We start from the raw sequence: 27,213 nt of genomic DNA on the forward strand, positions 1-27,213 counted from the left end.
CCAGTGGCATTAGCGTCACCTGAGCAAGATAGAGAAGCCGAATTTCAGCCCCACCCCAGATCGACTGAATCAGAATTCCCCTTTTAACAAGACCTTCTCTGTATGTACATTAAAATTTGAGCAGCCCTAGTTTAGAAGGTCTGGAGTTCCTTCAAAAGTACTTTCTTGATTCCAGTAGCTTTTACTATATTCTAACATTGACAGTGATGAAAGAAGCAAGCTAATAGTGTAACAACGAGGGAGAGAGAGGCCATTTGTTAAGGACTCATACGGTTTCTGTTTTCCAGTGAAGCAAACTAGCGGATTGCTGTAGTCAGTGGCAAAGGGTGAAGGGGCTGAAGCAATTACACTTAGGTTTGCCTTTGACAAATACCTTGAACTGTTGTTTCAGAACTTTTTCATAGAGGTCCCTGAATCCTCTCTTACATTTTCTTAGTATCTTTCCACTCATATTATTGGTGGATGTCTCTGGACATTTTTATTGTACTATTAGGTTCTTCCAAACCAGCATAGCTGGAGAATTCCCTGTGCATACTGATCATATGGGAGTACTTAGGAAAAGGTGATTTTCTCTCCTCTCCTGGAAGGCCACTTGGTAGGGGCCCCTCAGATCATGGACAATGTCAGAAATATTTCATCCTCATTGGAGCAGCAAGGTCATAATGATGAATCAGCTCCCTTATTTATTTAAATAAGGACAAATCTCAGGACCGTATCCTGAGGCTTTTATTCCTCATTTATAGTTAGTTTTTGCTAATCATCATTGGTGCCACAGTGAAAGGCAGAGTGGGTTAATGAGATGCTCTGGAAATTGGTTTCTAGCTATTCTGGGACTTAATTATTTTAAAGTAAACCATTTTTCTGTTTTTGCCTATTTTATATTTATTGTTTCTGCTATCCTAGGGCTTATTGTTTTAAGTAAACTAATATCCTATTTTTGCTTATTTGATATTTACTGTTAGATTCCTCAGCAGTTTCTTGCTTGAGATTTTTAGGCATTTTTTTTTCCCACTAGCCAGCTGATGATTATTGGCCCATAAGAAGACATTCCAGATGGAAATGTTACAGTGAACAATGACACATTTTCTCAATGAGTTAGCTTCAAAAGATGCTGTTCGGGAACATTCGGGCACTCTGCTGAAAAAAATAATTATCACATCTCCTTTCTGCTTCTTCAGTATGATTTCATGTGTATTTTCTGCTTTGAGAAAAATTCATCCAAAGTTTGAGGCAGTGTTAAAAACCCTGACTTTAAGTTAGTTACACATGCTTTTAATGAAAAAATACAGAATTGTATATTTAATGTTTATATTGATATGAATAGGCATATGTATGGTCCATAGATCAAAATGGATGTGCAAAGATCAGACTAGTCATGTTAGAGTGGTAAGATTTGGATCAATCAGGTATTTTTTAAATGTTCTTTTTTTAAAAGAAATGTTAACAAGAATAGATGCTTCATTTAGCACATCAGATTGAGTCATCGTTTAAAGAACTCTTTAAAAAAAAAGTTCAGAGAGACTCAAATTACTTGAAGAGACTAACAGACCCTTCCTGAATTTGCTGAATTAAAGTTGTCTTTGTTCCAGAGGTGATTGACAAGTTCAGCACCATGGCCATCATCGAAGGCAAGAAGGAGCACGTCAGTCTGACGGTGGATAACGTCCACCTGGAGTACGGCGTCGTGTACGAGTATGACAGCACCGCGGGCATCAAGTGCAATGTGGTGGAGAAGATGATCGAGCCCAAAGGCTTCTTCAGCCTCACTGCCAAGGTGCGCACCATCGTGGGGAAGGGAGGGGTTTTGTTCTAAGTAAAGCGACTGAAACCCTCCTCCACCCCCACTTTAAAAAAAATGTAAACGGCTGGATATGTTTCAGCTGTCTCCTCATTCAGGTTCTTTTTTGCTTTTCCCCCCATTACTCAGCTTGTGTACAGTTTTTTTTTTTTTTAATTCATCCCTCTTGGGATGCTTGCCCAGGCACGCATTAGTTGATTTGGCAAAGGCTTCTCTGCATTTAGTAAGTTTGCTTCGTCTGTTAATTCAGTTTCGTGAATACGTTTCAGATGGTTTCATGACAGGTAATGCTTCTTTTAAATGTACATAATCCTCTGAGAAGTACTTGAAGTCGTAAAATACGTTAGAAGAGATTTCAAATTTTGAAAGTCTCGTGTTTATTTCATACAATTTCTCAAAGCTTGGAGATCAGTTTGTGACTAGATCTTCGGGTATTTATATAATTTTTAGTTGCAGAGGGTCTCATCCTCAGTCCTTAGACTAAAAGCACGATAGGGAGGGAGGCAGTCTTCATCCAGATTGATAAAACATGGTAAGAGGTGACCCCGTGCTTGCGTTCCACGATCCTCCCACAAGGCAAATCGATCAGACTCCTGTTGGATCCTCCGCAGGTCGGAGCTTTGGTGTTTCATATGGTTTTGTATCACCCTGTGAGGATTTAGGTATTGCAGGTAAGGAATAGGACATACAGCTTTGCCCCCTTTATTTCTTCATTTCATTTCTTGGTTCAAATATGTGTAGTTGAGATAGGTCTAGCATTAATAACATGTATTTTTTTTTTAAACTTTAGCGGAAGAAAATACTATAAAAAGCCAAAGGCACTATTTCAAAAACAACTATTTTATGTTTTTGTTTTACGTTCTGAAAGTCAGCTTTTTCAAAAATCCTGTCATTCTGATGACATTGTACCACTGTATGTGTCGACTGTTAGAGGGTCTATATTTTCAAAAGGCAACCCCTTCCCAACTGTATTACACTATTAAGAGGGTGCATGGCAGCGTCTAGGACCAAGGTATCAAAATTATTTTATTTCACTTTTCCAGCTATTTCAAGTTTGCAACATTTCATGGATTGTTTTATATATGACAGCTGTAGAACTTAGTCCTGCATGTATTTTCATTTTACACACGAAGAAAAGAATGTCAGAGAAATTAAGACATTTAACCAAGATAACACTGCTAACGAAAAAGTGAGCTCTAATTTCTAGACTCATGATTACGCAAAAAACTCACACTCTATATTCTGCAAGACGGAAATGGAGGTGGTGAAGGAGCTCTAATAAACATAGCATCTACACATCATCTCTTTCACACAGTATTATTCAGAAGTAAGATAAGGGTATAAGCAGTCCATCATAGACCCTATATATAAATAAGACATATTCTCAATTCATTGGAAAGTCTCAGTGATCCACGGTGTACACACACACACACACACACGAACACACACACAAATGCTGCCTTATAATTGATTCAGGTAGCCACAAGGATCTACTAATTGTATTCATCATGTGGATGCTTTCTGTCTGATGCTTTTATCAGGTAGAGCTCAGACACTGGAAGCAGCATTGCTTTTTATGTTAGCAAGAGATCTCATTTTTTCATTCCTTCAGCAAACATTTGTTACATGCATTCTCTACCAGGCTTTTAGTAGCAAGTAACGGTATGGTTTTCTTTAGTTTTTGTTGTTCTACTACCAAACTGAGAAAAAAAAATGTTCTGAGTAACTGACTGAAATGTGGGCGATGTGTTTCCACATCAGAGCGTACTGATTTATCCGGCAGGGAGTCTTTGAAGTCCACTCACCTCCCTCAGGCAGCCTTTTATAGCAAACAGAAGGGAAAACATGAGCTGCCAGACACACAAGTCCATCACTTCATTGCCAGGGTTTTATTGAACCTAGAAATCCCAGGCAGCTAAAAGCAGCACTCTGGGAAAAATTACTCTGTGTTGTGGAATTGTAAAAATTTTATTTGGCTAATTTTAAAGGTTTTTATGTTCTTGGTTCTATTTTGTGTGTGTTGGTGTGTCTACAGATTCTTGAAGCCCTGGCTAAAAGCGATGATCATTTTGTACAAAACTGCACCAGCCTCAATTCTTTGAACGAAGTGATTCCTACTGAGCTTCAGGGTAAATTCAGTGTCGTTTGCAGTGAAAAAATTGAGCACATATGTCAGAGAATATCCAGTTATAAAAAGGTAAAAGTTCTCTGTATACATTTTATAAGTTATTGTTATTCAAATTATTATTTTAATGTCAAATTTAATTCAATTCTTGGTATTTTCATTACTTATTTACGTACCAGTTTATTGAAATAATGATAACGTTTATATAACATTTTAGAGTTTTTCAAATGCCTTTGTATCCTTTACCGCATTTGAACCTGTAAGGTAGGTCATTATTCCACATTTTCCAAATATAATAACTGAGGCCTCAATTAAATTACTTACTGTAAAATACAGAGTTGGGTTTTAAATCCAGGCCACCTAATTCTGAAGTCAGAGTTTTAAATGGCACTAGAGTTTTTCTTTCTCTGTTCTCTTAATAGAGGGAACAGAGCCCAGAATCAGGAAGTATATGGAACACAGGCTGTTTTTAATGGATTCATTTGACATATTAATTGGGCATATTTTCCTTGGTACCAGGAATATGGCAGCAAAGAGAGATCTTTCCTCTCACAGTGTTTACCTTTGAATGGGGGAAGTGGCAACAAAGTAAATACATCTCTACAAAAGGGGAAAAAACAAACACTGAGGAGCTATGAGGAAATCACAATAGGGAGCCAAGCTGGGACGTTGCAGGGTGGTCAGGCTAGACGGGGTGGCTGGGGGAGCCTCTGTGAGAAAGCTTGTGTCTGACTGACAAGTAGAACTCTGCCTTTAAGTGGGAGGAGGGAGCATCCAGGCAGACAGGGCAGCTGGTGCAGGGACCCCAAAGCAAAAAGAAGGACAGGGTGTGGGGGGGGGGGAGTGACCAGTCATAAGGTGGGAGGCTTGGGCAGGGACCAGTCTGAGGAGCGGTGGAAGCTTTTTATACCTTTTGGAACACCTGGAAGGAGTTGAGATTCTTACATCAATGCAAAGCGGTTGGAAGCTTCTAAATAGAACGCGGACTTCATCTAATTTAGATTCTTTAAAGCTTTTGGGCTCTGTAGGAACGGGTTGCAAGGGGCAACAGTGGAGGCTTGGAGAGGTGTGGGAAGCTACTGTGATAGTCCAGGCGAGTGATGGTGATTGCGTGGACTAGGGTGAAGACGCCGGAGGCAGAACATTAGATGAATCTGAGGATATATTTTAGAGGTAGAATAAGTAAAAATTGATCTCCAAAACATATCTTGTAGCAGGTTTTAATTTTTTTTTCTATTTATATCAGTGGGAGACCAGCTAATTAAATTATTCCCTCAAAATGAGGCTGGTTGCTTTGAATTTGGTACAGTCATACTGGGAAATGTTATTTATCTCAGTGTTTATGAATATGAGTGAATGGTATGTTTTATGTTCCTGATATGGTAAGTAAAAGATAAGCCTGTATGTGTCCCGATATGTCCATATAAAAAACAGGGAAATGTGTGAATGAAAACATAAGGGACTTGGACTTTGGTTACCTCAGGTGGGGGAAGGGGTAGGGGGACCACTATGTTTTTCTTTAAGCACTTCCTATAATGTTTGGCTTGTTAAGTTGAATATGTTTTGCTGTCATAATTTTTGAGAAGTCCATTCTCATGAAGAAAAATGATACTCAGGATCACTGCGTAACGGTCACATCTGTTCATCCTCTTCCATGATTGCTATTCACCTCTTTGAATTTGGGAAAGATTCCATGAGTGTGCCTTGTTGAAGGTGAAGAGCAGGAGATTTTCCTTTTACTTGTCCTTCCTCTGTGAGATGTGACAATGCTTTGAAGTTAAATTTAAAAGCTGTAAGCAAATGCAAATGAGTAGTCCCCTTTTGAACACACTTTGAATTGAGAATCATTCTACTTCAGAGACAGATGTATATAAAGTATGACAGGGTTCAGGCAGATTCTGGTTATCAAACTTGTCACTGTGTGTGTGTCATTTCTCTTTCAAAAATTTTTTTTCCTGTTTTCTTTTCTCCATTCAAACAACAAAAGCAGTAGAAGTGGCTTAAAGAAATATACTTAGAAAAAGGTAGGATATATAAACCAAAACAAAACATTAGAGAGAAGAGATATTATGTAGGGTATTGATTCATCTGCTTTAAGAAGGACCAAGACAACACAGGCTTAAACAAGAGAGAAAGTGTATTTCTCTCTCAGTGAAAGTCCAGGCTGATAGGAGTCTGGTGAGAGGGAGCTGGATGGTCTTCTAGGGACCCTTCTGTATGTTTGCTCTCTCCCCTAGGATATTGCCCTCTTCCACAAAGTCAAAGCTGGCTCATCACCACCATGTCTAAATGAACGCAGAAAGAGGAAGTGGATGTGCACAACAGAAGTTGTGCACATCACTCCTGTTCACATCCTGTTGGTCATTTAGTGAAAGGGAGACTGGGAAATGTAGTCTCAAACTGGGCATCCAAGAGCCAAACTAAAACTCAGGGAATTTTATTACTAAAAGAAAGAAGGAGAGAATGAATATCGGAGGAAAGTTAGCAGGTAACTTTGCAGGTAAGGCTGTCTTAGAGGAGATGGTATAGGGCATCAAGGAAAAAGGGTTCTGGGTTAAGTAGGTCCTAACATTATTTACTTGCTAAAGTGGAATGTTATATTTGGCCTTCAGCTTCCTGTTGGCCAAAATGAAAAGGGAAACACAGCCTATTACATATTTATCAGCATCCTCATGATAAGTACATGTTTCCTAAAAGAAGCAAAGCTTTTCTTGGACTGAGTTCTAAAAGAAATATCTCACACTGGATTTCAAAGAGGCAACACCAGGAAATGTCAGAGCAGTGCCCATGCACATATCCCTGTAAAAGAAGCAGCAGCTTGTTTTGTGTGGAAGATATTTTTAATACACTTTTTAATGAAAGCGCATAGGTCAAAAACTCAATTTCACAAGAGCAGATTTGTTGCAGGATGGGACAGGAAGAATAGGGAAATATTTACTAAATGTGTACCTTGTACGTAGGCAATAGTTGCTTGAGGAAGATTGCCCTCTTCCACTTACAAACTACTTGGGAAGAAAGGTCAAAATACAGGAAGTAATTATAATATTGGCTACTTAACCTACAAAGAGATGCCACCATGAACGACCGAATGTGCTGGCACCCAAACCCTGCTCTATATGGGGGTCCTCCCTGTGGTTATGTGCACACAACGGTTTATAGAGCAATCTGCTGCAGGTATCAGGCATCGCATGCAGAATTGTACAGTTCGCCTGTGTTGTATAATCTTATCAACACAGTGATGTGAGACACATTATCCATTTCATTGATAAAATGACTGAAGCTCAGAGTGGTCAGTTAACTTGCCCAAAGGCACACAGCTGGGAACAGCAGTGGAATTTGACTCTTGCTCCCTTTTATTCTAAAACCGGTTGCTGTTTGTTTACGTGTAGTTGACACTGTGCTGCACAGCTTGTGTGCTGACTGGTTTGGTTCTGGCTGCAGGAGCAATTGCATTTCAGTAAAGGAGAAATCGTTGTGGACTGAACAGTCAGCAGATGCTAGCTGCTGTAAATTGGAAAGCTTTGTCAGAGGGGAGAGGGGGAGAGATGGCACTCAAGTAAAAAGAGATATCAGAAGGGAAGGAAATGAGAACTGAGAACTTAGAAATGAGACGACCTTACTGAGGCCCTGGACCACCTGGACTAGAAAGGAGAGTTTGAGTTGGATGCAATTAAAGAAGAAACCTGACAAAATCTGTATTTTTTTTTTCAGTGATATTTTGGAGTGACATAATAAATAAATCATAAGCTTTGTTTGTTAAAAGTCCAGGTTGATGATGACTTGGACTCATGTGGAAGCACTGGGGGTGGAGAGAGACAAAGATCAGTTCAAGCTGTTTGCAGGAGGAAAATATATACGAATTTATGGTGAGCTGGTTATGGGGCTACAGCAGTGAAAAAGGTGTTACTTATTGGTTATGATTCGCAATAAATTGAGGTGCTTATAATGTGGGCGATGACAAGCTTGCAGTCCAGGGCTTTTCCCCCAGTGTTGGGGGTTCTCAAACATCATCCCAGCGAGAGAGAAGTGTCTTCTGTTTCCTTGGGAGTAACTGGGAACCTGAGAAGCTTTTAAAGCAGAGGTGGACAGCCTACTGGGCAGTGCTGAGAGATGATATAAAGACTGTCACTGAAGTATGAAAAGCTCTCGCACGTACATTACTGCCGTTTGAGCCTTGAAGTAACCGTGTGTACGGAGAATTCTCATCATCGCTCTTCTTTCTCAAGGGGATTAAGAATTTGCTTTAAGTCACGTAGCTGGCGAGCAGCAGGTGAGCTGTCAGTCCTGTGGAATGCTGTCTCGCTTATTTGATTTTTAATTTAGAAATAAATAGAAGCTTGTCATCAGCTTGGCCTTAAATGCTTTAAAAGCTATCCTTTCCTCATCCCTTCTTGACCATAAACGTATTTAGAATAATTGGCTCTCTTTCTCAGTAAATAGAGAAACAAGGTTAGCCAGAGAATATTTCAAGAATCTTTTCTATTTGAACAAAATGTTGATACGCAGGATAATAGCATGTTATGTAGGGTCAGCTCCGTCTGGGTATCAAACGCATGTTGACAGAAGTTATTGCATTTGTGAATGCATAATTTTAATATTTACTTTAAAACTGCTATTAGCAACACCTTTTTCTTCCAGATGAAGGCTTCAAACACCTCTCTTCCTATAAAATAAAATGTATCCATAGAAACTAAAATCTCAAGGAGGCGGGCCTTCCTTTATTTTGACTCTCAAAGTTTTCGGTTTTAAAAATAGAAGCTAGTTGATGTCTGGTTTCTAGTCAGGCTGCTGCCGTCACATTTGAGTTTTTGGCCAGTCGTGCAGGCCACAGATGTTGTTCAGCCCATGTGTCAGCGGAGTTCAGACCTTACTGGGGACCTGAATGAACCCTGCGCTGGCGTTTCATGTCCGTGGGGCAGGAAGCGTGGGCGGTGCAGACATAAAACTGTGCCCCGTTGGGAGGAACACACTCACGCTCTGTCATCCTGAGAACTTTTTAAAAATCCTAGATTCATTCTTCTGTTTTCAAATAATTTCTTAATTGGGCTTATTTTTGGAACTGGGGATACTTCCTCCATAGAAATATTTAATGAGCTTGCAAGAGAGAGTTCCTGTTGTTACATGTAGGAATCTAAGTCTTACTGTGAATATTCCAAGTACCCTGAGTTATTAATGCCACACCATCCCCCACACTGATGTATGGATTGAGAAAACTGTGGGTAAAATCTCTCCCCATGTCCCCTTCCCTGATACACAGTTTTTACAACTTCCTGCCAATGGGGTTTTACACGTCCTTGAACTGGGAGACTGTCTGCAGAATAACAGCTCCTTTTGTATTATTTTTGACTTTTAGTCACGTGACTGTAATTGAATGTAATGTGTTGTCATGCTCAATAATAATTCATGAATTAACTATCGATGCAATAAAAACCTGAGGTTCCTTTTCCAAGAAGTACTTATTCCTGTCAATACATACATGTCTTACTGTCTGTATTTAAAAATTAATATTCCCCTTGGCCCCCACAGTCCTCTCTACCTGCTGTTCCATTTCTTCGATCTCTGTCCTGAGGAGAGCTACCTCCACCTGCTGTCCGTACTTCTGTCCGTGACTGCTCTCTCACTCACCTTTCATTCTCCACGTGCTCAAGTGGGGCTCTGGTCCCTCTGCGTAAGGGAACTGGCTCTCTCTGAGGTCACTGGTGGCCAAAGCTCATTCACGGTCGTTCTTACAGTCCTTGCTTTAGTAGCGTCTGATGCAGTTGACCTGGTAGCTCTCTTAAGCAGTCTTCGCTGGCACTGCCTGTCCTGGTTTTGTCTTTTCTTTGTGGCTCATTCACAGTCTCCTATGCTCGTTCCGCCTTTTCCCTCCAGCCCCTCATGTGGCAAAGTCCCCCAGCTCAGGATTTGGTCTCCTTTTCTGTCTCCATTTGCGACCCCCTGGGGGTCTCATTCAGTCTCTTGGCCCATTTGACCTTTCCATTTGGGTCTCATCATATCTCAGATGTCACAGGTCCAAAATCAGCTCCTGATGCCACCACTCCACCGTCTGTCACACCTGCTGGGCTCTCTTGCGCAGTCAGGTTCATCCTCCCCATTGCTCTGTCTAAACACCTTGAATGCGTTTGTCACGCCGCTGTCTCTCACAGCATTCTCTCGGCTCTGCCTTCGAAGTATGCAGCCTTTTCTCACTGCCTCTGTTACTGACAGCCTAGGGTGAGCCCCTGGCGTCAGTCCTGTGAGTGGTCTTCCGGCTTCCACCCTTGCCCACATGCAGTCTCTTCTGAATGTCTGTGAATCTCAGTCACAGGAAAAGCTAAGTCCTCCCACTGGGCTCCGAGGTCCTCATGATCTGTCCCATCCTCCCCCCGCCCTCCCCGTCACTCTCTGCCCTGGTCACATTGATCTTCTTGACGTCCATTGAACACACCATCCTTGTGGCTTTTGCAGTGATGCCCTCTCCTCCAGGAAGGCTTCTCTTCCAGGCATCCATATTCCCGACTCTCCCTTCCTTTGAGATTTTGCTTAAACATCAGCTTCTCAGTGACGCCTGCCCTGACCACCCGATTACAACTGGCAGTTCATTCTTCACCTGCCCTCTGAAACTCCCAATCCTTTTACCCCGTTCCCTTGTGTTCACAATTGCATTTATCATCTTCTAACATGATATAACTGACTTACAGTGTTTGTTGTTTGCCTCTTTCCTCATTACAATATAACCCCCTGGAAGGCAGGAATCTTTGTTCATTCACTGTTTGCCAGCATGCCCAGAACAGCGCCTGGTTCAGAGAGCCATCGGTATATAATTGCTGAGTGAATGAATGAAGCCTGGTAATAAGCCTGGGCTATGCTTTTTCCACAATAGCTGTAAAGCATGGCCCATCCCACCTCATTCCTAGCCCACGCCTTGTATTCTTTATTGCAAAGTTGCAGTTTTTATTTATAGAAAAGAGCTTTTGTCTTTGTTTATGAGCTTCTGCAAAGTAGATTAGTGAGATCAGCGTTTCATTCGAGGCTGCTAACAAGGATACCAGGTCCACATTTCCGGGGCCGTTTACAACTGAACGATGCGATCAGTATTCTCCAGCACCCACCACCGTCAGTACAAGAACTGCCTTCCTCATTGTAGGTTTGGGTTGCAGAGAGGGCTCAGAGTTCAGCAGCAGAGCACGCTGTCTGCCAGCACATTTCTCGTCTTCAGAATGTCTTCAGCCCATTTCCAGCACCCATGGCTGTGGATCAGGCTTCAGGTGGCTGTATAGACCATGGCAAGTATAGGCCATGGATTTGGATTGCAAGGTTTTAAGAAGTGGAGTGGCTCTCCGGGGACGTTGTGTGAAACCCTTGGGTAAAGCTTTATTCTCAGTGGCACAGAAGCAGAATCTGCTCAGATCTCCTGGCTGACCCTGACCCAAGGCTCAGCAGTGATTAGTCAGAACAGAGAGAAGTCCAGTTGATTCTGCCCATTGTCCTGGGGTTCGGAGCCAGCACCCCCGTGCCTTGCTGTCTAACCTGCTCACAGACTCAGATCTGGCTTGGCCTTCTGACAAGTGTTTGGAATAATTTATCTTCTTCTACCCTTGACCTGACAGCTACCCTCTTCTGCCCTCTTCTCTCTCTTTAAGTACTACTTCTACCTTGGTGTCCTAGGATGCCAATTTGGTTTCTCCATGAGACTCTCAGCTGCTAGGAGTCTATGGATTTGCATCCTAGTAAGTGGTATTGATCACTTGAATTCATGTCTTTTAGCACTTAACTTGTGATCAGAGTTTCAAGGGAACCCTACGCATTGACTGCCTATATTGCTTTGCCTTTTTAAGAATATGTGGGTTTTAAAATAATGACTTAATTTCTAACAGCTTGTAATTGATTTCACTTGGTCCAGCTGACATGATTCAATTCTCTTTTGATTTTGCTACGGATGACAGGAGTGAAATGTTTGAATTATCACTGCGTGTTCAACTGCTTTGCATTTCTTCTTTCATTTACAGTTTTCTCGGGTGCTAAAGAATAGAGCCTGGCCCACCTTTAAACAGGCCAAATCTAAAATCTCCCCACTGCACAGCAGTGATTTCTGCCCTACCAACTGCCATGTCAATGTGATGGAAGTTTCTTATCCCAAAACGTCAACCTCCCTGGGGAGTGCGTTTGGAGTTCAGCTGGATAGTAGAAAGCATGGTTCTCAGGATAAGGAAAATAAATCTGAACAAGGTATGTTGGCTTTTTAAACTTTATCAATTTATGACAAGGAGCTTTGGCAATCATGACTCTTTCTGCATCCCTGAAATTAGGTAGATTCCTGGAGTATAAGTGAGTCTGAATTTTTGTAAAGAAAGGATTTCTCACTCTAATAATTTTTTTGGAGGGAGTGGGAGGTAATTAGGTTTCTTTATTTTATTTTTATTTATTTCTCAGTGGAGGTGCTAGGGTTGGAGTCCAGGACCTCATGCATGCTAAGCATGTGCTCTACCACTGAGCTATACCCTCCCCCCCAACTCTAATCATTTGGATAATTATGCATAAGTGTTTGTAGGCTGAAAATGGAGTTATGCATTTTCATAATTTTTCTTCAGAGAAAAATGATTATTTTTGCCTTCTTGCATGTATGATGTATGTTAGGCAGCTCGTCTAAAATGGCTCTAACTGTGAAAAAAAATCAGCAGGAGCAGCTTCAAAGGCTGCAGAGTACCGTTCCACACCATCACAATGGGACAGGGGCATCAAACTGTAGTCCTGGTTTTTAGTCACAACTCTCCATAAGCCTTAATTCCTGAATTAAATTCAGCATTGGATTGGCATTTTATTTTATGTAAGCTTGGACGTCTGAAGTGAATTGCACTGGATTGTTACTGTAAGTTCAAACTAATAACTGTTCCTGCGGGATGGCTTTAACTCCTCAGGGAAACTGAGCCCCATGGTGTACATCCAGCACACGATTACGACCATGGCGGCCCCTTCAGGTCTGTCTCTGGGGCGGCAGGATGGGCACGGCCTCCGGTATTTGTTGAAGGAAGAAGACTTAGAAACCCAAGATATCTATCAGAAACTGCTGGGCAAGCTTCAGACTGCACTGAAGGAGGTGGAGACGTGTGTTTGTCAAATCGATGAGTAAGTATGTTATTTATCGTACTTTCAATTGTGCCTAATGAAATAGCTGCAGAAAAAAATGGCTTTTGAACATCCATCGTTCTCTCTTTAGTTTTTGAAAATGTAGGAATTTTTGTTGACCATATAGATCCTCTTCATTCCAACACCTGAAAAATGGTAAAACGTGGCAATTATACAGATCTATATTTTAAGGAAGGATTTAATACTAAGAAATAGAACAACAAAATCCTGTCTTATGGAAAACACGAATGAAGTCTCAGTGTGCAAAAGTCAAACTGAACAATATGATTGAAAGCGTATGAGCTGTGTATGGGGATTTCCTTGTATCTTTTACAGACCAGGACACAATCTTTGGTGGATATGCACTCAATAGGTATTTATGAAAAATGTAAAGTAGGAACAAATCTTTACTGTACTTGTTGAATGAGTACAAGCAAAATCATAAATCATGCATCCCGTGGACCCACGACTAATACCTTTTTTTCTCTTCTGATTGAATTAATGGTTTATTAAGCAATTACCCAAATAGCTGGGCTAGAAATTTGGAAATTTTTACTAAGAACAGAGAAGAGGAGGGAGTCGAATAAAATTTTTCCAAAGAGGTCAACTCTGGTTCTTGTTTAAGAATTTGATGGAGGATTGCCGAGACTCTGTAGTATGGTTTGCCCCATCAGGGTCTGTGATGGTTCTTCACATCCAGTCAAGGCAGCTCTGCAGAGTCAAATCAGTATGAGGCACGAGGTAGCTCAGTTTCTCATGTATCAGACAGGATGAATCATGCTAACGAATTACATGTTTGCGGTGGAAATTATAAAAATTAATACCTAACCCAATCAGCCTAGGGCCTGACATCATGCTTGCTTATCATTCAAAGGATTGAAATTGTTGAATATATTGTCGTTGGTAGAATCTGAAAATGGTTTAAACACCATTTTCCTCTTTTTACTGTACTCTCTTCACGAAGTTGCAGATTTAGTTTGCTGTCAAATGTGTATTATTTAGTTCCCACACATCATCCCTACTTCCATGGATAATTCAGTTTTGACATGAAATAGAACTTATTCTAAGCCTTTGTTATCATTAGACATCATACTAACAGAACTTTAATTAATGTGATCTCTTACTTTACACATCTTTGATACTTAGCAGTCAAAATCAACGTATTAGATGCATCATAGTTCTAAGGTCATCTTTAAATACTTACTGTTTAGTATGCTATTTCTTTCTAACATTTTTATGAGTTAATTTAGAATTGAAATTCTGTTCTCCTTTGCCTAATACACTAGTTTTTAAAAGTTACTAATAACACTTGGTATATTGTATTGCGACTGCCCCATTTATAGTCTTAAACAGTATGAGGTTACTAAGAAAACAGGTGGCTATTTTTAAGCAATGGTACGATATTTGGAATTGTTTTAGAATGACCTTGTGACAGAAAATTTAATACTTTAGGGCATTACATTTTGCTGTATTTATTAATAAATTGATTTTATTATATGTTATGTTCTATTACAGAAACTAGTTTCTTTTTTCCCTTGAAGTATCTGGAAATGTTCAGGAGGAAGACTCTTTATTAAAGAGGCAGTAGGTAGTGGTGTTGAATCATGCATCCTAGCTCTCAGAGGGATTTCAGGAGAACATCTGGACCAATCCCATACTCCCAGTTAAACCAAGAGTTATTATTCCTGTTTCAGATGAGTCCTTTGTCCGTGGCAGGATTATTGATGAGCCTGAGTGAAACTGCCACGGAAACCAGGTCTCTAATGCGCTGATTGCCCAATGCTGCCTGGCAGTTGTCCAGACTTGGGCTGTCTTTGTTAATTTATCAACTTTTTTTTAAAGTTCAGCTAATGTAGATATATTTTCAAGAAAATGGTTAGCACCAAGAGGCTCCCTTTACTTGGTTTAAAATACTTTATATTGAAATCACTAGTTTCAGAACAGGGGTTAAGCTATTTTTATTAACCAAACTACTTAAAGCGATTACCTATTTTTGCTTACGATGTCCCTGCCCTGTTGTTCTGAAAGCCTTCACCAGCTGTGCGTGTTTATTAGGAACGTGAATGTGAAATGAGCAAATGATTTGAGAAATTTCCTTGGTCTTCTCTGTGTGCACCATATAATTTAATTCTAAATATAAAAATGTTTCATATGATTCAATGTGAAGTATAATCTCTTAAAACTGTGCAGTTGTCCAAGGGCCTGGATTCCCCATTGCTGCATTCAGAGACGCTGCAGTGCAGCCAAGCTTGACAAATTATTTAAAAAGCTAGTTACCAAACAATTTTCTCACCATGTAGTAATTATTCTTGGTCCGGCATCAACGCCTCTGCAGAGTGGAGACTCAGATCTCAGATGCGTCGCCAAGTTTTAAGAGAATTGCCTCATGACATCTCATTGCTAGCCTTTCTGGAAGTCATTCATTTCTGTGAAGGGCCTGGTGGCCAGCTTGTCTTCACATGATGTCCTGGTTCCCTGTCACTTGGGAACACTTCTCCTGGAATTAAATTGCCTTTAACGCAAGGCATTCCACTAAATCCCCCTACTGTGTTCAGATGCAAACATAGAACCAGAGACAGATTTGCTGTCCAGGAAAGGAGATAAGGTGATGTTATGGATTTAATCTAGACCCTGTGGTTCCTGTTTCATCTGGGGAAGCTGAATACTTGTGCCCTTTAGTGGGCTGTTTTCTGGTTACTGACGCATGGGTACTAGACCTGAATAAAGGGAAAAACAATTCATGGAGAATCCAAGACCTCAGAAAGGGCTTTAAACTACAGGGTTAGCGTGTTCTCAGAGGGAGGAAGTGAATAAAGGGTACTGAAGACAGGAAATTTGAGAACAGGCTCTCTTTTGCAGGTGCTAGATGCCCCAGGATTGAGTGATGAACAAAACACATTGTAGGACAGTTAGCGACCAGGGGGAGTGGCAGGGTGGTGGTGGAATTACCTTTGAGGCTTTCCCAAGCGTTTTGCTGGTAAATGTATAAAAAGTGGGTGCAGTTTCATAAAAATTATACTGTATTATAGGGGCTTATGTGCCGGGCATAGTTACGGTATTAAATGCCCTGACTTCTTTCATTCTCACAGTCCTTCTGTGAGTTGGGTTATGAAAGGCTAGGCTGTGTCACAGACACCTCCAACTTAGTTTGGTCGTTCCTACCTCACGGGGGGATGTGGCCCAGAGAGCTGGGCTGTGTGGGCAACACTAATGACCTGCTTCTGCCCTCCAGAGTTTGTGGGTGATATGCAGAGAGCGGGTGTTCTGCTTCGTTTGCAAAGTAAATGTATGTGAGTGTGTCTCACCCCATCTCTAAAATGAGGATAATAATAATAGTGGTGATGATGATAGCAGTAATGCTATCTACTTCATAAGGGGGTTTAGAGAGTGAATGAATTACTGGCTGTTAAGTACACAGCATCGCGACTGGCATAGGAGCTCAACAAATGTTAGCGATGGTGATGGTGACAATATTTACATCTCCATTTAACAGTAAACACACAGGTAGATGCGATCCACCACACCACATACAAAACTCTGCATTCATCAGTTGCATGAGGCGCAGATTGACCTGGACAGGCAGGCAGCTCGGGATGTTAATTCAGAACCAGTGGACCTGTAAGCCATTGGAGGGAGGCTTAACACCAGTAAACGACCAAAAGTAAAGGAAGATATTTCCATGTGGACAAATATTAAGGTTTATGCTGTATTATTGCTTTTAAGAATCTGGAAATTTTAAGCAAAAACATGGTGTCAGAAATACTGTTTTTCTAGCTTTTTGGTTTTTTTTTTTTGGTCAGCCTAACGATTGTTCCCACAGGGTCAGTGCAAGCATGACTGCAGCTGTTTAAAATGAAAAGCCAATGTGTGAACCCCACTCATGTAACTTTGAAAAAAATGTTTATGCTGAGCCCCATGATTTTTAATTTAAAAGATACAGAAAGCACAGAGGAGTCCGTGCAGAATGAGAACGCCTGCATCTCTTTCCTCTTTGGTATGCGGAGTTCATCCGTCTGTGCAGTGTGCAGCTTGGGTAATTGGAGTTAATCTAATGCTTTAATCTTTCGGGTGGAGGGAGGGAGTAAATACCCAGTCTGTCTTATGAGACATAAAAATATCTTTCCAAATAGAAAAACTGTGTTGAAAATAATTCATATCTTTGCAAGGCCTTGAGCAATGTCGCACAGCTCCCAGGTTTTCCCAGGTGTGTAAAAACTATAAGATGCCGAAATATTCAGGCATCATCTTGCCGTGAGACCTGACCTGACCTGACTACATTATTTGAAATTGCAGCCCTGGCTTCCTTCCCTTTTTTTTTTTCCTCCTTAACATGTGTCACCATGTGATATATATGGAGTTTATTTGTTTATTGTTTGTTTCCACGCAGTAGAATTTAAGCTCCAAGAAAGTGGGGGCTTTTGTTTGTTTTGTCAACTGCTGTATGCACAGCACCAAAGACAATGTGTGGTACAGTAAATGTGTTTGATTAGTTAGTGAAATCACTTGACAAGTATTTACACAATGCACTGCACTGGATTTGATGTTACGGGATAAAAATAAGAGATAAAAGACACTTCCGTGGTCTTGAAATCAAACAAACACAACATTGCTGTGGAAGAATGAGTGTCAGGATATGGGCATATGTGCTGCTGACTGCAACAGGATGTCAGCGGTATTTGGTAAATGAGAAGGTGGTTGTTGGCTGGAGAAGCCATGCACGGGCCCTTTTGTTCAGATGTGGTTTACTTCATGTTGCAAATTTTATGGCACCCTATTTGATAGTAAAGACGGATCCTATATTTGTGTAATTTTGAGTTAGACAGTTCTCATAAGAATCCTTTTACGGCCAAGTCAAGTCTAGAATCGGTGCTACGCAGGGTTGGAATCAAGTTTTATGCCAGTTCAGAGTCTGAACGTCTGTGTGTTAGCTGTGAGCCCCGTGGAAGAGCTTTTCATCTGGGCAGATTCACGATGTTTCATCACGACTGGATTGTGGATGATACAGGGTTAGCCTCTGCCGCCTCCTGGCCTCACCTAGTGTGTGACTCTGTTTAGTGTCTTAGGATCACAGTCCTGCCTGCATGAGTGTGAGAAAGGTGTGACAACATGATAGTCTCCCTGAGAAACTGAGACAGCCTGGGGGAAACTCAAGGCAGGGGGGTAAAGGGGCTTTGAATGTCTCAAGACGAGCCCGTGAGGAGATTTAAGCACATTTAGTGTTTGTTTTAACATCTGGATGGTGCTTTACACTTCCCCAAGTATTGTCATGTGGTGGTGACAGTGGTGACAGCGGTGACAGTGGCTGGGGAGCAAGGGGATGCCCGTAGTGTACCAGGAATACACCTGCATTTTGTTCTCAAGGCAGCTCTGTGGACCAGATGTTCTCATTGCCCACCTTTCATAGATGTCAAAGAGAACTGTCATCATTTTGCTAGGGTGACACAGCCTGGATTTGAACGCAGCTCTCTCGTCGAAATTGTGTGCTGTTCCTGTTACTTACCTGGAGAGGAACGAGTGAGCTTTGTATGACAGGCTCTTTATGCAATAAGACAGTAATTTCGGGGGAGACATAGAAGAAGCACTCTGGAAATCTTTGCGAGCCCATCCTATTCAACAAACAAGGCACTTACCTGTAGCTGCCACTGTGAACATGTGCACTTCTGGTTTTTTTTTTCTTCCATATCCCGTTGCAGCCTTCTGTCTTCGATAACATATTCTCCTAAATTAGACCGTAAGGCATCAGAGGGCATAGTACCGACAGACAGTGACAACGAGAAGGGAGAGAGAAACAGCAAACGCGTCTGCTTTAACATGGCAGGAGATGAGCAGGAGGATTCAGGTCATGACACCATCAGCAACAGAGACTCGTACAGGTAATTCATGAGTTCCTTCAACTCATCTCATCACCAAAGTCAAGTGTGATTCTGTGTTTTCCACAAAGGTCTTGAAATTTTTTTTTGACTGTTTTGTTTTGCTTGTTACTCCCACAAAATCACTGCTGGCTGTTACCATCCCCAGACAGAGCATAGTGACACATTACAGTCTTTCAAATTCTTCCCTTTTATAATCTGAGTAATTTGGAAAAGGCATTTTTCCCTCCAGCTGGGTGGAGCTACTTTGGGAGATTCGTTGTTCTCTTATGGATTGTGTAACACGCATGGCAAATAAGCAAATTGTACCTTTATTAACAGTTTCCTGCAATGTCTGTTTCTGATTACTGGGTGGTAATAGGGGCTCTTTTTGTCTTGTTTCTCTTCTTTCTTCTTATATTCCACGTTGCAAGCAAATTGGACTGATTTCATTTGCTCGCCTCTGTGACCAGCTCTGTGCCTTTTTTCTTCCCTTGCCCGCCTTCCGTACAATTTTGGTAAGGCTGTTGTTAACAAAGTACCAGGAACAGGTGGCTTGAGTTGAAATTTGTTTACTTATTATCCTGCAGTTCTCGGGCTGGAGTCCGGAATCCAGGGGTCAGCAGGGTTGGTTCTTTCTGAGGCCTGGGAAGGAAGGCTCTGTCCCAGGTCTCTCTTTTTGGCTCGTAGGTGGCCGTCCTTTCCCTCTGTCTCTTCACGTCCTTTTCCCGCTGACCTTGTTTCTGTGTCCAGATTTCCCTTCTTATGAGGACACCTGCCATGTTGGATTCCCGCCCCCACTAATGACCTCATTTTAACTTGATCACCTCTGTAAGGACCCTGACTCCAGATCAGGTCCCATCCTTGGAAACTGAGTGTTGGACTTCAACATGTGAGTGTGTGTGTGGGGGGTGCAATTCATCCCATGACACCTTCCCTCCAAGCTCTGTGATCATCGTCTTACCAGGCTCCCAAATGACGGCTCCTCCAGTGAACTTCATTCATCGAAGGTGCGCTTTCTCCTTTGAATCCTGTGTCACCCGGAACCTCACTGAGGACTCATTTGCTCCGTGTGCAGCTTCAGCATCTCCCATTTTATCTACATTCACTGCCGACAAAACCTCTCTTACTCACTCTTATTTATTTATTATACAGTGTTTTACGATGAAAAGACACTGAGTAATTATCATTCAATCAAAGTTGTTTCATCAGAGATATTTAGCACAACTAATAGCTAACATTAAAAACGTATTTTTACCAGACACGTTGGGGAAAAGAGGATGATTTCACGTAATTCCTATACAGCCCTCTGGGGCAGGTTCTGATATTAACTGCATTTTACTTCTAAGGAAACTGAGGCCCCCGGGAGTTACATAATTTACCTGTGAAATCAAGTGGTCTGTTTCTCTGTTAACCACTCCACTATTCCAATTTCTGTGTGAAAAGAATTTTAATGAATGTATGAGTTAATTATTCAGTAGCAATTTAATAACATTTAAAACAGATTAACAACTTTGACCGTTTCATTTACTTTTAGCTTCTAAGGAGACCTGTGTGCTCTTTCTTAAGAACCTGTGGTTTCTCCCCAATGGAAATTACAGCTCTAAAAATACTTTCTTACCTCAAATTCTGGTTGTCAGATAATTAAAATTACTCTCAGTCTCCCTCTAGGGTGAAAGAGAAATTTTAAATATAAATTTAAATTTAAATAAGTCCTTTTTACTTATTCTGAGAGGGGAAAAAAAAATTTTGTCTCCTGCACAATTTCTGAAATCTGTCATGTGCCCAGACTCACACGCAAACATTTCAAACTTTCTGTCCTCTGACCTTCACCATTACTGAGCAGTTACCTGCTGCGACGTCCTGTACTGGGCGCAGGGGTGGACACAAGGTGCCACCCCTGCCTGGGGGAGGTCAGAGTGCAGTTGATAAGTTGTGATTTAAGTTACCAGGAAGGCTCTCTTGAGAGGCAGAGATCATGAAACAGGACTTTGTCTCTCAGTAAACTGGCTACAGGCATAGGACAGCCAATGGATTGTGATGACTCTGAAGTTTGGTTTGACTCCTATAAATAACTATGCATTTCAAAAGTTCCTTTAGGATTAGATTGTATGACTTAAGAAAATTTGAAACACGATTGAACTTAAAGTCCTTTTTTTAAAAAAAAAAAATAAGGTAAAATGCGAGTTGAACAAATTTATCTTTCTCGTAAATTTCTGTAAAACATATTCATAAATTTAACTGTGGCACAGTGAGTTTATCCGGTAAGAGGTGGCAGGGAAACTCTGGCAGAGGCACTGTGGAAGTGACACAGACCTCGTTCTTTTCAGCGACTGCAACAGCAACAGGAATTCCGTCGCCTCCTTCACCAGCATCTGCAGCAGCCAGTGCAGCTCCTACTTCCACAGCGACGAAATGGACTCAGGTGCGTGCGGCGCAGGACGAGCGCTCGTCCACGCGGGCCTGAGGGATCGGTCTGTTTGCTCCGAACGCGTGTCTCCCTTCCATCAGCCGTTCTCGGCGGCCGCACGCACCACGTCTCAGTTTTGTGTGCTTGATAAAGTCAGTTTCCCAGTCCCATTACCAACACAACACAAAGAGTGATTTTTTTAAAAGATGAGAGAAACAGACTCATTTTTATATCAATTTGTGATTTTTAATGATCTTTCTGTGGTGCTCTGAAGGATGAGACGTACACAGGAAACCAGTTTTACTAGCACATTAGGCATTGCTGGTTGTATGAGGAGGGGGGACAGGCTTTGAAACAGGATTTTAAGACAGCAGGGGCACCTGAGCTAGCCTTACATGCCGGTGATGGGGTAAGGGGTGATGAGAAAACCACCGATTGATATAAATCGCTTATAAACATTGTATTTTGTGTGTGTTAAGAACAAAGACCTTTCATCCAATTAGGAAGTCTTAATTTTGAAGTATGCAGTTTATTCTAACTATCTGACCGTTAGAAAAATGCACCATCCGAAAACATCATGAACGTGGGTACCACTGGGTTCTTTCTGTGAGACCCTCTGCTCTCACCTCAGTTTCAAAGGAACAATAATCTGACGTCCTAACAGCTATGAACGCTTCTGGAATTATTTTTCTGAACATGAGAACTAATGGATGGAGTAAGAGCTAGTGTTTATTTTTTATTTTATTTACACTAAAATGTTTTGGAATGTTAAACATAAGATGAATGATTTTTTTTTAACATCTAGGTGATGAGCTCCCCCTAAATGTTCGCATTTCTCGTGATAAACAGGACAAGATACATAGTTGCCTTGAGCATCTTTTCAGCCAGGTACGATTGGGACCGTTGTGGAAATTTTTTCTAGACTAAATAAACTGTCAGAAATCCCTTTTTCAGACATCGTGAAAGGAGTTTAGAGTTAGAATGGAAAAGCCACCATCTGTTCCTCTACCCGCTTTCCCTCAATTTCCATGGCTTAAAGTGGGGAAAGAAATTCCTTCAGCCAGCTGACCCACAGGATTATTATGAATGTCAAGTATTTCACAGTCCTTAGAAAATTATGTGTTCTACAAACAGAAGTCCTTCTTTTTATTATTTATTTCTTTGTGGGTTCTCAGATTCCTTTTTGACATTTCCTGTTCAGCTTCACTCCAAATTTCAAGAAGCACAGGATTGTCTCGGTGCTCATGTTGGTGTTTTGGATTTTTTAAAAATTTACATTCATAACCAGAAATCTTAGTGTAGTAGCTTTTACCACTTTGAAAAGGATTATGATAACTTTTAGGGTTTTTAAAAAAAAATTCTAGAATTCTTACTTCTTTTGTAAAGTGAATGTATATTTTGTATTAATATATGGTAGGGCGGTAAGAGATGTCATTGCAAATGTTATCAGGTGAGTTTATTCCAATATTTTATTTAAACATAGATTTTACAAGCAGTGTGGGATTTCAAAAATAACTTGCTTTAGGGAAAAAACGTATTTTACAAGATTTACTCTTGGAAATACCTTTTATGTATTATGAGAAGTATATAACTCTCAGAAATCTCTGCTGTATGGTAGGTGGATTCCATTACCAATCTCCTGAAAGGTCAAGCTGTTGTGAGGGCCTTTGAGCAAACCAAGTACCTGACACCAGGTCGAGGATTACAAGGTAAGGTTTAAAAAGTAACTATTCGAAGCAACTGGGAAACAAAAACGGAAGACAATATAGTCATGAAGCAAAAGCATAGAATGAGAAAAAAAGTTCTGTGCGCTCACGTTTCATAATTTGCTTGCTACTGCTTCTATTTGGATGATTTTTGAATATATGTATGAAATCACTATGGGACCTTTGAAAGTTTAAAATGTTTAATGCCCATAGGGGCCAGACCAAATGAGTTCATTGAAGAGACGTAAGTGTTGAGTTGCTTTTGCTGAAACCAGGCTTCATGCCCACGTGGTCGTAGCCCAGTGGTGGGGGAAGGGGTTTGGGGAGTGGGGGAGTAGGGGCTGGCAAACAGAACAAAACCTCGAACTGCTACTTTCTGACATCTAGTTCGGGGTGAAATAGAGTTTTTAATCTAAATTTGCTCCTTGGTTTAAACATTTGTGAGAAGATAATAATAAGATTTGACTTTATTTTGGATTTAACAGATTTTTCTCCTGTGATAGAGCTAAAGAAATTGCTACCATGATGATAGCCTAGGACCACAGCAATGAAAGAAAGAGGAATCTGTAGTTTATGGGCTTGTGAACTGGTAAATGGTTGAGACTAAAGAGAGATTTTCTGTGTTTATTCAGAATTTCAGCAGGAAATGGAACCAAAGCTGAGTTGTCCAAAAAGGTTAAGGCTTCACATCAAACAGGATCCTTGGAATCTTCCCAGCAGCGTCCGGAATCTTGCTCAGAACATCAGAAAATTTGTTGAAGGTCAGGATGAAAAGCAAAGAACATCACATGACATTAACAATACTCTTTTAAAAACCCATTAAACACCAGAGTTCAGCCATGCCCTGATTACTTTTTGGAGTGTTTCATGTTATAAGGGAACAAAAAGGACTGCAAAGGGTGAGGGCAGAGGAAGGAAAGAAGGAATAAGATTGCAGAACCTTGTGTTCCAAGGATCCAAGGATCTAAACGACATAGACTGTATCACGGAAAATATGCTCAGTGAATAAAATAGGGGCTTGTTCATATGAAGACAAATAGAGTGTGGAGGGAGTTTCATATTTTATAATATGAAACAACATCAGAAAAATTTCTAATGGAATCACAAAAGGCATGAACTACGTTTCATGGAAAGTCTTAGAAAATGAATTGGGAGTCTGTGAGAATCAAAATAATTATGTAGATTGCATCATTAGATTTTTAAGTTTCTCTTTCAGAAGTTTTTGTCTAAGTTGATTATTACTAACTAGCATGAAATTGTTTACTCAACATTCTGTAACTGGTACAACTCTGGTTGGAGATACAGAACCTCAAGACAGCTCCAGTGAGTCCTATTACATGTTGTTTAGTGTCAGAGTTATTAAGTAGAAAGTTCGAAGAGTTTCCAAAAATGATTGTGGTGAAAAAGATGAAATAAGAAATTTGTTTAAATTTTTATAGTGCCTAATTCAGTGATTTTCTTCCTAGTGTTAGACTAGTGGTTGGCAATGTCTGGAGACATTTTTCAGTTGGTCACAATTGTGAGGATGCTACTGGCATCTATGGGTAGAGGCCAGGGATGGTGCTAAGCATTCTACAAGGCACCGACAGTCCTTCATAACAAAGAATTATTTGACCCAAGATGTCCGTAGCATTGAGATTGAGAAACCTGTACAATAAATATTATGCCTGTGTTTAAATTTTTATTGGGTAGAGTCACTGAGATGACGTCTATCTCCTACTTAATCGCTCAGCTAAGTTATGGAATCATAGTAATCAGCGAACTGAAGCTATTTTTACTTGTGATATTGTGATTTATAATAAAAAAAATATATATTCGGTCTTCATCCCCTATCCTGGCACAGAGATTATAAAACCCTTGGAATTTCCTGTGAAGAGAGGATAAAACTGTTTGTTTTTTTAATTTATTTTATTGATTTATTTTTTGTGGTTAAGAATCTTTTTTAAATTGAAGTATATAGTCAGTTGACAGTCTGGCATCGATTTCTGGTGTGCAGCATAGTGTTTCAGTCATACATATACATGCATATATTCCTTTTCATATTCTTTTTCATTATAGGTTACTACAAGATATTGAATATAGTTCCCTGTGCTCTACAGTAGAAACTTATTGTTTGTCTATTTTGTATATAGTACTTACTATCTGCAAATCTTGAACTCCCAGTTTATCCCTTCCCACCCTCTTTCCCCCTTGGCAATTATAAGTTTGTTTTCTATAAAACTTTTTTAATTATGTTTACAAGATGACTTTTGCAAAGCACCCAGGGATGGTGGTTGGTTGCCTGGAGAGCCAACCTTGTGAAGAGAAGGTTGGAATTTTCCATCCTACCCCTGACCCCCAGGGAGGGGACAGGGGCTGGAGACTGAGTTGAGTTGCCGATGGCCAGTTATGTAGTTGATCGTGCTTATCTAATGAGGCCACCATAAAAACCCAGAAGGAGAGGGTTGGAGAGTTTCTGGGATGGTGAACTTATGTTGGTGCCTGGAGCTCCGTGCCCTTTCCCCAGGCCTTCCCCTCTGCATCTCTTCCATCTGACTGTTCCTGAGTTAGATCCTTTTATAATAAACTGGTAATCTAGTAAGTAAAATGTTTCTCTTGGGTTCTGTGAGCTGCTCTAGCAAATTAATCGAACCTAAGGAGGGGATCATTTCATTAGAACGTCCACTCTGAAGCCTGTTGGTCAGAAGCACAGGTGACAACCTGGACTTGTGATTGGTGTCTGAAGTGTGGCAGGGAGGGCAGTCCTCTGGGGCTGAGCCCTTATCCTGTGGGATCGGGCACTCTCTCCAGGTAGAGAGTGTCAGAATTGAATTGAATTGTAGGACACCTCGCTGGGGTTGAAGAATTGCTTGGTGGTGTGGGGGAGAACACACTGTCGAAATTGGATCCACCATCACCTTAAATTCAAGTGTCTGTTAGTGACATTTCAACTATTTGCTGGCTACAAAAATCATACTCTTTTAAAAATCTCCCATTTTTTCCAGAAGCCTTTTTTTTTTCATTTTTTTCTCTGCTTTTTTCTTAATACCCTACAGAGCCTCTTCTTTTTCTTCTTCTTCTTTCTTTTTTATTTTAAATCAAATGTCTCTTTAATTATTTCCTTTTTCTTCTTACCTCAAATCATTTTCTGGCTAATTCTGCTGTCTCCATCTTTTCTGGCTCATATACACCATTACCAGATTCATCCTAAAATATCATGTTCATAATTTCAGTTCCCTGCCTTAGAGCCATAGAGTGAGTTTCAGTTGGATAATCTGAACTCATCAATCTGATGTTAGAAGCCATTCTTCAAGGAGTCTTTCCAATTGTCTCCCAATCTCAGTCTCTTAAAGATATATAATAAAGTCTTTTCTGTGCTAGATTGTTGAATATTTGGCCCCTATTCTCTACTATATTCCCTTGCTGACACTATTTTCCACCCAGAATATGTTCCTACTTCCCTGACAATTAACTTTGAAAAATTTTAAGAACATTTTTGAGTCTCTCTTAAAAGAATTTTCTGCCAACTTTTCAATAAGAGCAGTGCTTCACAGGTAGACAGCACTTTAAATAATTTTCCAAGGCGTTTAATATATATTCCCATTAATTTTTTTCCACAGAGGCCTATAAAATAGATGATAGATGTTATCATCACTTATGAGTGAGCAAGTTGAGACTCAAAGTAGATTAACAACCTTCCAAAGATGACAAAGCTAGTCTATAATGGATGGGTCTCCTGACTCAGCCAGTGTACTTTCTGCCTCTGAAATCCTTTTGTTCTTGTGTCTCCCTTGTAAAACTTAACTCCCCCTCAAGTATTTCCTGCATTTCTTATCTGTTAATTTTGTTGCTCTGACTCTGCTGTGAACCTGTCTAGAGCAGGATGCAACCTAACCTTTTTTTATTTCCCAGAATCTTGGGCACATAAAGGAACTCTTTAAGTTTTAATATTTTCCTATTGCAAGTACACTATGTACTAATTGGGAGCAAATGAACACATAGCCCATTGGGTGCATAGCAATGAGTAGGACATTAAATACACATCATTTATCAGAAATCTCTGGTTGGCCCTGTGGAGGGATGGGGTGAGAAGAAGGGTATTTAGAAATATTTAGTATTTTTTTCTGTCCTTTAGGGCAGTATCTTGAGCTGTAGATAAGAAAGGCGCAATGTATACATATATTTCTAATGTATAATACACAATATAATTCACAATGTGATATATAATAATATTTATACAT

General features: G+C 40.5%; 1 protein-coding gene across 2 annotated transcripts in view; it reads left to right on the forward strand.

Moving 5' to 3' along the window:
* The window catches only part of PREX2 (phosphatidylinositol-3,4,5-trisphosphate dependent Rac exchange factor 2), a 235,549-nt gene that overhangs the window by 130,275 nt on the left and 78,061 nt on the right, over window positions 1-27,213 (forward strand). For both annotated transcript variants that reach the window (XM_032470041.1, XM_032470042.1), the window contains 9 exons: window positions 1,590-1,774; window positions 3,834-3,995; window positions 11,912-12,131; window positions 12,821-13,028; window positions 18,722-18,901; window positions 21,208-21,302; window positions 22,093-22,175; window positions 22,906-22,996; window positions 23,626-23,754. In XM_032470041.1, coding sequence (XP_032325932.1) covers window positions 1,590-1,774; window positions 3,834-3,995; window positions 11,912-12,131; window positions 12,821-13,028; window positions 18,722-18,901; window positions 21,208-21,302; window positions 22,093-22,175; window positions 22,906-22,996; window positions 23,626-23,754 — 1,353 coding nt within the window. The remainder of the gene's footprint in view (window positions 1-1,589; window positions 1,775-3,833; window positions 3,996-11,911; window positions 12,132-12,820; window positions 13,029-18,721; window positions 18,902-21,207; window positions 21,303-22,092; window positions 22,176-22,905; window positions 22,997-23,625; window positions 23,755-27,213) is intronic.

This window comes from Camelus ferus, chromosome 29 (assembly GCF_009834535.1).
Source record: "Camelus ferus isolate YT-003-E chromosome 29, BCGSAC_Cfer_1.0, whole genome shotgun sequence".
Taxonomy (NCBI): Eukaryota; Metazoa; Chordata; class Mammalia; order Artiodactyla; family Camelidae; genus Camelus; species Camelus ferus.